The sequence below is a fragment of the Protobothrops mucrosquamatus genome, unplaced genomic scaffold, assembly GCF_001527695.2.
Source record: "Protobothrops mucrosquamatus isolate PMUCROS unplaced genomic scaffold, P.Mucros_1.0 scaffold23, whole genome shotgun sequence".
Taxonomy (NCBI): Eukaryota; Metazoa; Chordata; class Lepidosauria; order Squamata; family Viperidae; genus Protobothrops; species Protobothrops mucrosquamatus.
This window is the reverse complement of record NW_015386408.1, coordinates 2,795,573-2,807,300: the sequence shown is the minus strand read 5'-3', so window position 1 is coordinate 2,807,300 and position 11,728 is coordinate 2,795,573. Positions and strand designations below refer to the sequence as shown.

General features: G+C 36.9%; 1 protein-coding gene across 1 annotated transcript in view; it reads right to left on the bottom strand.

Annotated features, from left to right (window-relative positions):
• Nucleotides 1-809: 809 nt before the first annotated feature.
• Nucleotides 810-11,728, bottom strand: part of F13A1 (coagulation factor XIII A chain) — a 99,255-nt gene continuing 88,336 nt past the window's right edge. Inside the window, exons 14-15 of the mRNA XM_015810848.1 lie at nt 4,532-4,668; nt 810-1,713 (exon numbers count right to left, since the gene is read on the bottom strand). Of these exons, the coding sequence (XP_015666334.1) occupies nt 1,566-1,713; nt 4,532-4,668 (285 nt within the window). The 3' untranslated portion in view covers nt 810-1,565. The remainder of the gene's footprint in view (nt 1,714-4,531; nt 4,669-11,728) is intronic.

Genomic DNA, 11,728 nt, shown 5'->3' with positions numbered 1-11,728 from the left:
TAATCTTGCCTACGAAGGAATGCAGCTTGTGGATCAGTGTCCCAGGGCTGGATTTAACCCCTTACAATCTCTTTACCAAAACAGAGACGTGAAGTCGGCACTGAGCCGTGCAAGGACAGTTAGGATAATCTTTAAGGGTGGAGTGAGTTTTTTTTTATCATCTTATATATCACCCTAGTTGCCTCTGCTGATATTCTAGCAAACCAGCTCACAATCTGTATTCATTTAAGGGCAACAGTGAGCCACGATTAGATATCACCTAAGTCAGAATATTTTGGTTACCCTGATAGACCAATCATATTAATATTTGTAACTGAAATTGCTGGTAATCCACTTAAAGGAATGTATCTAAGCAGCTGCATTGACTGTTGAGAGGAGGTTCAAAATCCAGTCTGTTTGAGGCTGCATGTCCATTCAAAAGGGGCATAGAGCTTGTGCAGATTTTGATTTCACCCACTTCAGACATAGCTACATCTGTGCTTCTATTCTCAGAGATGCCCTCTAGATATATGACATGCTAACAGAAGTGCTAAAGTAAATCTCATGACTTCTTTAATTCTTCCCCATTAAAATCAAGGAGATTTCTACACATCAGAACCTCAACAGTGCTCAAACTGCTGGTAAGAGTCTAGTTATCATGAAAAGTGTGTGTGGGGTGGGGGTGGGGAGATAAAAATTCAACCTATGTTTTCAGAATCCAACTCTTACTTGTATACATCTAAGCTTGTTGGGAATAAAGACAACAAAGAGAACATTTTATTGTCCTGATTTTTTTATCTTTAAAAATATCCATGGAATATCGAATTTTAATTAATACTAACATTCAGAATTCTCCAGAAGCTGAAATATTTTAAAATTGGCCTGATTTTAATAGGCAACATCATACATTCTTATTATTAGTTGGGAACATTATCACTTGAACTAATTCATATTGAGTAATTTTCTGCTGTTTGAAATAATTCTGTTTTTATTGGTGCTCAGTTATTCTGTTTTAATGATGCTTATGTTAGTTTGGGATGAAAGAAGAATCAGACCAGTGCTAAGGCTCAGCAAAGAAGTTGAAGGGCAAAGAAAATCAGTGTAAGTAAACATGTAATGTTGGTGTGTAATTTGGTGTGGTGGTATAAAGAGTGTTGTATCAGGAAGTAGGAGACTTGCTTCTTAAAATTGCTTCTGGGCCATCTATCTTATTCTCAATCCAAATCTCATGAGCGCAAGGCTTAGTGTCCAATCACAATCCCTTAGTTTAACAGATTTTACAGTGTTGTTTGTGACAAAAGTGGGGATTATGTACTTCGTGTAATTAACTTTGAGGAAAGGCAGAATACAAATGAATGTGTGGATATTTGCATATGAGTGTATACGTTTATATGAACTTGATCTTTCATCATTTTGAGGGGGGGGAAAAACCTCTGAAAATAAACTGAAAAAAAATAGTAAGCATATGTGCAGAATGTATGTTTGGCAACTTTTGGATTAGGGCATTTAAAGTACAATTCTTTCTTATACTTTCCTGTAATGAAAGCTGGAAATCATTGAACAGAAAAGGAAACCAAGAAAGATCTTTACTCAGCACTCTGAATATTGATGTCCAGCTCGCCGTAGACATGTCGTAAGGCATCACAATTCAAGCTTGAAATCAACTTTCGTAAGCCATGCTGCTTTGGAACATATTTATCTTCCCAGATCAAGGTTGAATTCCTTGGAATCTCTCTGCAGTGAAATACAATAATGCAAACATAGTTTGACATGGTTTATAAATCTAATAAATAAACCAGCATCTTGGTAGTAGAAAAAAGAGTTTGTAATTTGAAGGAATAACCTACCTCCAATTATTGGGGTTGTTTTAAAGCCTAAAAAAAAAGTACATGCATCTTGACAATTTCAGGAAATGCACAATCATCACTCTTTTCTGAGACAACTTATGAATGAGATCTTCTGCTTAGTTAATTTACAAGGTAGTTGTAAGAATAATGGATGGATTTACATCAGGGACTGTTTTGTTTTAAAAAATAAAATTTGCTCACTTTTTTTTCTAGATATAGATCTGACTTCACACTGTATATATTTGTCTTCACTTGTCTGTTTTTTTTCCTACCTTGGGCAAATTATTATTTAAATCAAAATAATAATGGTGGTATTAGTGGTTACTCCAGTGCTGTGTCCCCATTTAAATGCAAGACTCTTAATGAAAAAAATACATATGGAAGGTGGTACTGGGTATTCATGGATCTGCTTAGCATGTGGTTTGGCTTTTAGATCTTTAAGCTTTAATTTAATAACAAGCAGTTTCAGAATTGTTTCCACTTAAGCCTTGACTCTATAGTATCATGAACAAAACAAAATCCTGAATGCTCGTTAAAGCTGGTGACTGCATTGTAGTAGAACATAGATTTTTGTATAAATCTTGCTGGCTTAAAATAACCCCTTGCATATAATTTTGTCAAGGAAGAAATAATGCAATCTAGAAGACTGGACGTGGCATTTCCAAAAGGACTTGTTCAGAAATAAGTAAAAAACGAAATTGGAATGCATCCCAGAGGGAAAAAAGTATTAATTTTTTGCTAATGGAATAAAACCAAACTAATTCAATTGTGTTGGAGTAATGTGGTGATGGATGATTCTTGGTAATGTGTTGAGCCATCAAAGTGGACTGGTCATTTATCATCTTCAATATAATGAGGAAAATGGGATGAATATTTAAACAATCTGTGATGGTTTATTTTCTATTACTTTAACGTACCACAATCATGCCAAATGAAAATGCAATTCAGTACTTGTATTAACATTTACAACACATATTGAAATAGTTCTATAATTTAACACAAGAACAGGAAACCTATGGCTCACAAGTGACTGCTAAATTACAGCTTCAACAGCTTCAAATAACATTGACAATGATATAAGATACTGGAAATTGCTGTTCAGCAATATCTAGATCAGGGATCCCCAAACCTGGCAATTTTGACTTGTGGACTTCAACTCCCAGAATTCTGGGAGTTGAAGTCCACAGTTCTTAAAGTTGCCAAGGTTGGGGACCCCTGATCTAGATGATTGTAGATTCCTTGCTCTTGGTCGTATTCTTAAAACCACTCTTTCGATATCATTATAAAAAATAAATATAAAAATGGCGGCAAAAAACTAAAAAAAAAATCAGTAACATATTTAAAACAATTTAAAAATAACAGAACCAGATTAAAATATTATGTTACGATTATTACCGAAAGAAAAAAATATTTATTTGATTATTTAGCCTCCAGATAATTAGTAAAAGAGAATTTTCTTTGCGATGAAGTTTGAACCTTAAGTGAAATTCTCTCCTTACTCAAAACTCAGCGAATCTTCACTATTAACAAGCAGGTTCAATCTGTATATTAATGCAGTGTCAGTAATCTGTCTTTTTTTTAACTGTTACTTTAAAAAATCCAGTTCTTGTGATGAAAGAAAGAAAGAAAGAAAAAGAAATGCATGCTTTTCAATGGCCACCCCTCCTTTTTTCCTATGGCCTATTGAGGGAGAGCTTCAGAGCATTAAGCTAGCATTCCCTTTGTGGGATCTGAAGTAGAGGAATTGGGAAGAAAGGTGAGGGAGGCTTTCCCTACAATAAGTAAATGAAATCACTGGAAAGGGAAGAGAAGAGAAGAGGAAAGGAGAGGAGAGGAGAACTTTGCACTGGTTTCAGCTATGTTGTAGCTGAATCTGAATTAAATCAGTCAGATCACCAAACACATGTTGGCCTGGAACTGTTTTCAGATTGATTCATATAGAAGTATCATGAGAATCTATATAGGAATTTTTTATTGTTTAAGACAGAGATTCCCCAATCTTTTGGCTACCAGGAACCGATTCCGTGGAGAAAGGTTTTTCCATGGACCGGAGAGTGTGTGGTTTTGTGTGCTGCCTGCATCCCATGGATAGGGCTTTGCTTGTTTGTGCGGCCCGGTTGCTGGCATGTCACGGACTGGGGGTTGGGGACCCCTGGTTTAAGGAATTTGAGTTACATTATAAGAATGCCACAGCTTTGTAAAGTGTTTTATTACTGTCATCAATATTAGATGGACCACTAATGGTAATGAGGATGAGGCAGAGAAATGCTATCTTATTTCATGTTTTCTTAAAATAAGTGATATTTTAAATGAGTCTTGCTGGATTACATTTTCATAATTTAGCTGCTAAACTATTCCAGTAACATATTACTGTAACATCAAGTTATCTTGTTCATTATTTGGATATAGTATCTTGCTGTCACTGATGCCTGGGGAAGAAATACAGTTTTATAATTATTTAGATCAATTCCTCTAATTCAGAGATATTTGGAGGTAATCATCTCCTAAATTCCCAGTTAGCAGAACCTTGCTAGCTGCAGTTCCTGGGAGTTATAATCCTGACACACCCAAAGGACAAATGGTTGGAGAAGATTGATTTCATGCCCTCAAGAGAGAAGCTGGCATTGCTCAAATATGATGGCACATTTAGTGTTCATTTTGTTATGAATACCCAGAAAACTATGCCATAATAGGCCTTACCTTACCTGAATAATTTTGAGACTGGTTTTAGCACACCAGGGCCATCAAGTCGGACCCAGACATTGGTGAGATTTTGCTTCAATGGGTTGGGGAACTCCACTATTACTGTCATGTTCTTACCAACAACTTTCTCTCCAGGAACCTGCAGAAAAAAAAAACCCCGAAGGCTAAAATCAAATAACAATAAATTGAATTATTGCAACATTTTCTAATCTTGTCCCTTTCATTTCATGGATAACAGTTGCCCTCTTCCCTAGCTAATTTATATCTTAATTTTATGCCTTCAGGTCAATCTTCTCTTCTGGGGATTGCCTGGACAGGTTACTGTGATTTTCTTGCCAACATTTTTAGAAATGGCTTACCATTTCTTTCTTCTATCTTCCTGAGAGCCACCTATCCAAACTTACCCAGTTGGCCTTATGTCTAAGGCAGGAGTAGAATGCATGGTTCCCCAGTTTCTAGCCCTGGTGTCTTTATCTGCCTTATTAAACTAGTTTTCCACTCTTCTCTTGCTAACATGCCTTTATACGACTGCCCCGTATAAAGTCTAGTTACATCAGGACTAGTTCTTTGCAATAATGTGCTCTGTGGCTGTCTATCTTTGAAAGATATTTGAAAGCTCCCACTCTACAGAATGCAACTCATAGTTACGGGATGAGATACAACATAAGCTGCATATTTCAAAGATTTAGGATCAAAAATTTTGTTGTGGTGCTAAGACTGGTTTTAAGGCCTTGCTTGTAGGGCAGGGCTTTTCAACCTTTTCACTCATTGTACCACTTTTAGGATATAGCAATATCCGAGTACCACCAGTCGCCTAGCAAGGTGTCAAAAACTTGATAACCAAAAAAAAAAAAAAAGGAAAAAAGTGATAAAGTACAGGTAGTCCTCGACTTACAACAGTTCGCTTAGTGACTGTTCGAAGTTATAATGGCACTGAAAAAAGTGCCCCCAAGGCACAGCCGAGCAAGACACCTGCCTGCTCGCCTGGTGGCGCTCTCATTACCCTCCCCCGCTACCACTTTTCTAGGATGGTCGCGTACCACCTTCCAGGTGCCAATGTACCACAGGTGGTACCCGTACCACTGGTTGAAAAGCCCTGTTGTAGGGTATTAGACAAGGTGGGCAATTAGAGATGTGCCTTTCTAAGCTTGTGAAATATCCTTCTAAAGTAGAACTATATTTCTAGGCCCCTGAAGGCTCTTTGTCCCAACTTTCTTTTTAATTGGCATTTAAGTTGTTCTGAATTTAACTGCTGCTGTTTGAAATTTTTATGCTTTGCTGCTTGTTCTCTTTTATATTGCTTAATGGCTGCTGTTATGTTTTTTATGCTTTATAAATTATGGTTTTACACTTCACAATATGTTATAATGACTGCTTATGTTTTTCAAATATTGTGAGTCATCTCAAGAGGGCTTGGTTCCTGAAAGGCAGTGTATAAGAATAGAAATAAATGAATATCATCTCTATAATTACACACGGACAAAATACAGTTTGAGAGAGCTTTCTGCCACAAAGACAATGGAGTGTGAATTACTATGCAAAATGCTGAGAAATTTAACTACACAAAAACAGGTTTAGGGCTTTGGGGGAAAGAGGTCTATAAACACTGCTTGCCAAAAATTAGACACAGGAGATCTGTTTTCCTACACTATTCTCTGCTTGTGTACTTTAAACAAATAGGATTATACCATTTCAAAGAAACAGAAGTCACATCAACTCTATCACTTGGAGAAATGGTTGAGTACCACTTTAAGATGCTTATGACTATAAATAGACTGTACTTTCAGCTTCTGTTTTTAAAACATTTCTGCAGTCAAGGGGATGTCTTCGCCATGATCCAATTAATGAATTAGTCTCACCCAGATCTGTGACTCTGGACAGAAATACAGGTCTACAAAGATGCATCTAGATAGTTCATTAAGATTCAAATCAGGGTTGTGATTCAGATATGACAAACTTTTCTTGATGAACATCAGCATATGAATGAATTATTGCATAAATGGATGAGAAACAGCAACTCTTCAAATGTTTCTATTATAATAGAACCAGATTGTAGTGAGGGATGCTGGGAATTGTAGTTCCCTTAGTCTTTCCAACTGGGGCATAAATTATCCACATATAGATTTCTTTTATCAGAAAGAATGCTGATAATATTTTGCTGCTGTTGCCCATAGAATCACTTTAGATGAAAAGTAACTTTCTGTCCTAACGGCCCCCATTAAATTAGAAGTATAGGAAACCCTTATGGTCTTGGTAAAAATGATCACTGTAGAAAAAGAAGTCTGTTTTTGGACTTCAGTAGTTACTGGTTGTTAATCTTCTAAAAGATAAAGCCACTTATCTTGTAGAATAACCTTGCAAAGCTACTAGTTGTAGCTCCTGGTCAGCATAAAGCATAACCAGGTAGTTGAAGTCATATACTTCACAAAATGATGCACAAGGTCCACAACTAGACACTGGATAAGAAATAAAGAAATGATGTGATACCTTGATGGTGATATAAGGATAATAGGACTCATATACTCATAGTGAAAGTGATCCATATGTGCAGGAGTCAACATAGTCCTGGAATAGCAACCCTGTTTAGTACAGAACCGAGGATGCCTTCTGATCCATGGGAGGGAATGGTGACAAAATGATATGGATGGAATTACTAATAGAAACAACCATCTAACAGGATACCTTGGCTGTCATACATAGGTAAAAACTGCTGGTGTCCCAGCTGTCAGTTCCATCTGCAGAATTGGTTGGATTGCCACTGTTGCAGACTGAGCCCCATCAATTATAGCAAGCGTGTATTTAAGAAAAAACACTGCAGTGGACTAGAAGTTCAACAATGCCTGCATCAGAAGGCCATGTCCTCTAAAAACAGATAATGGAGGGCCTTCACGGAATGCTAGCAGGACATGAAGGCATGCATAGAATGCCTCGGTAGAAGGTTGGGGATGAGACAGAAGTTACATCTGGAGCACATGTCCCTTAAATGTGATTATTTAGGTATCTTTGGCCATGGAATGTGGACATGACCAAAGCCAGGTAATGATGCTGAAGCCCCCAAATGTTACAGACACTTTATAGTAGTAGTGGAGACTGTGTTTAGCTGACACATTTGATGGTAGCCTGATTGGAAGTCATTCACACCTTGGGAGAGATGTTTATTGGGTAACATTTGAAGGCATGGCAATACTGTGGAGAGGAATTGTTTAAGAAGGCCTGCCAATACGGGTAAGTCCTGTGCCCATCACAAACAAAACCCAAAGTGTGAGTGGCAATTGCACTATGGAAACTTATAGGTACCACACTTTTGGAAAGGAGCTGTTACAGCCATAGCAATTGAAATCAGATAAGGAAAATGCTTACTGAGAAAATTAAAAACAAACAAACATCCAGTTAATTTGTGCAGTTAGGAGAGAAGTATTCCATCACCTCGTAGATCAGTGTTTTTTCAAACTCTGTAACTTTAACTTCAACTCCAATAATTCCCCAGACAACATGCAGTTGTCTTAAAGTTGCTAAGTTTAAAAAACATTGTTTTAAGAATGTTGGGGAAAACGGGTATAAACAGTAAACCTTTGCACACTCCTAATGAATTTTGTAGTGTTGCATAGTTCACAGTTGTCAATTTCAGAAATCATGATAATTAACGGAGGCATTAAGGATAGGCTACATTTCCCTTACAAGAACGAATTAAATCATTTCTTATTTATTAAGGTTGAATGAATTACATTAAATCTCTGTTTCTCTCTTGCAGGTCTCATTTCAAAAAGGAATCCGAGGGGTGGTAGGCAAAACTTTTCAAACTGCAATTGTTTCAAAGTTGTAATTGCCTGTTTTTCCACAATTTAAAATGGGCTGTCCTATCAATTAGAAATTCTGAACTCAAGAAACATGATAAAACAGCTGATTGGATTATGAAAGTGTTTTTTTTAATTCATTCATTATTAGCTTTTGTTATCTCACATTTAATTTTGGTCAGCTCAGGGCTGCCTAAAAATGCTAATTTTCCTGCCTCCTATTTTCCTCACAACAACAAACCTGTGAGGTGTAGGCCTAAGAGAAAATTGCTTAGATTCACTCAACTGATTTTCACACCAAAGAGCATGAATTCATAGGCTTCCGGTTTCTAGATCAGCATCATAGCCACTACACCAAACTGGCTCTGAAAGCAACTGTTTTCAGTTCAAAATGAGGCACTTTAGCTTAGACACTTTGAATTTGAGATATCTTGCTAAATACGTAATCACCGACTTCTCAGAATTTTTTTGTTTAAAGGATAAGAAATGTTTAGGCTGGCTTAATCGTGATGAAGAACTGAAGATAGCATATTATGGTTATCACAGAGATAACATAATGGATCCCTTTCCCAATTAAATTTGAGCAGCAACATCAAGAGGGGGCAGAAAAAGTAACACAATCAAGAATTTGATACTCGGGGTAATTAAAATGCTGCAGGGCTGGATATTAAACTTTACTGTTAAACCAGAAAAAGTCATGGAAAATACTACGAGGTACACTGAATAGAGATAGCCAATCTTCAGATTCATCCATCTTCTAACACAGTAACTGACGTGTAGGTATCAAAAAATAGGAGCCTAACCATCCATCTAACCATCCCTCCATGAACGTATTTCTGGATGAAATTAAAAGCCACAGAATGACAGTTTCCCTTTCTGAAAGCTGGAGAGAGTGAGCAGAAATAAATAATCAATGCTGTGTATATGTATTTAAGCACATTCTGCTCTAGACAGCAATGACATGTTTGTCCAAAACACAGATGAGCTGTCTCCAACTGCTAGACATATGCAGGCAAGATATGGTGCATGACCACCAACGGTTTCCTTCTGAAGTAGGAAGCAGAATTCTGATAAAACAGAATTGCCCAACCATTCCACAACACAGTTGTGTTTTTGTGTTTTAATAAACTGTCTAAACTTGCCAGAATTTAGAAGAAAAATCCAGCAGAGATATTGCCAGAGACCAGTCATTCAAGTCTTCTAACAATCCATTAAATATCTCTGGATTACTTTATAATAGCTCTTGTTATTCTAACACTCATAAATGCTACATTCCATCTGTATCCTGGTTACATTAAGATGTTTCCTGACAAAGATGGCCAGCTGATAATTGTTTTTGGTCTTCTCCAAGTTGATCAAATGATTGCCCTTCCAGTTCTTCTACAGGTCTTTCTCCTATTGCATCTGAATATGGAAGGGTCCTTTCCCTACAGAAGTAAAATACTTGCGAGGCATTTACTTTCTCCTTCCCTCATGAAACATCTATTTGTCTCCTGAAAATGCAGCACAAAAATTTGTTAGAAGTTAATTGGACACTCACATCTGTTCTGAAGGGCATGGAGAGAAGAATGATTGAATGACAGGCACAGGAAATATACTCCATGGATATGCTATCACAGTATATAATTGCCTTCCATTTTGAATTGTGCTGATAATGGGTAAGTTTCTGGGTGGAAGAACAGATTCATCTGCATGATAAGGAAAGACGGGAGAGGACCTACGACTATCAATTAGACAATGATGGCATTATGAGGGCAGCCAATAAATTTTGCAGCCATGGATAATTCTGGTGACATGGCAAAAGAATCACTGACCAAATGTCAATCCTAACACTTTTGTCCTTTTAAGAACATGACACAGAAACAGCAGCTCTGGGTCCAGCCAACTCTTTAATATTCTTGCTTCAAAATAGGAAGATAGGCCTAAGCAATTTAGGCAATTTAACCGAGGCAAGTTGGAATATGCTGCTCAGTTTTGGCAAAGAATTGAAAGGATTATGCATTTTTAAAATGTGGTTATTGAAGACAAGAGCTCACAGCAATATTATATGATTTATTGACTTCCTCGGAGGAATGCTCGGAAAAGATGTAATATTATTTGAGGACACTGCTGATAAACATTTGTCCAAGCTAATTAAATACATAAATGCTGGGGCCGGAGGAAAAAAATCCTGCAAAACAAACTTTGCACTTGATTTGATTAGAGAACTTTTCAAATTGACATTTCTGCATCAATCTTTGGCAAGTTTCTGTTTTTGCTACTCACAGTTACATTGCTATAGTGTTTTTGGTAAATCTAGGTAAATATTTCAATCATTCTTTTTTCTCATTTGAATTCTGAAGATCCCGGGACTCTTCTGACAATTCATTTAATTCTCTAGTTTGCCATCTGTAGCAGATTATCAGTTACGCCCATTACAGCCCTAACTGAAAACGCTAATTCAGCCTTCTAGAGATGCACTTTAAATGCATGTAGTCCTCAGCTTACGACCACAATTGAGCCACAAATTTCTGTTGCTAAATGAAACATTTGTTGCCCCATTTTACAACTTTTGTTGCCACAGTGAATCACTGCAGTTATTAAGCTAGTAACATGGTTGTTAAGTGAGTCTGGATTCCCATTGACTTTGCCTATAAGAAAGCCGCAAAAGGTGATCACATGACCCCAGGACACTGCAACTGTCATAAATATCAGTCAGTTGCCAAGCATCTGAATTTTGATCAGGTGACCATGGGGATGCTGCAATGGTCATAAGTGTGAAAAACGGTCATAAGTCACATTTTTCAGTGCCATTGTAACTTTGAAGGTCACTAAATGAACTGTTGTAAGTCGAGGACTACCTGCATATAGGATATATTATGAATGTATGTATACTTGGTCCTATCCTAGAGCATTATTTATAAATATATTGCTATATGTTGGTTGTTTTAGCGCAACTAATATTTGCTTACTAGGTTGCTGTTACATTCTGAACTAATTTTATTTATTTGTAATTATTGTGAAGGATTTTTGTCTTATGCTGCATCTTAATAAGGGCACATTTATTATTATTGTCATGGATGTCCACACAGAATGCATAGAATGTTGCAAGTACACCAAGCAGTTGAAGAAGGAAAAAGGGCATTGGAAGAATATCTGAAGGACAATAAAGAAGGTGCAAGGAAGCAAGTATACCAATTTGTCAGCACTGCTGTGTTGGCATAATTCATTGCCATTATTTTCTTCCTAGCCAGGGTTTCTACTTCAGCTTGAGTCCAGTCCACTATTCCAGATGTACTGTATATCTAATGATTGGAACTGCTCAGGTCTTAAATTGCCTTGATGGTAATTCTGCCATTGAGTTTGGACTTTAAGATTTTCTTCACTCTTCAGAAGTATTCACTACTAACTTTCTTTTTGACTTCA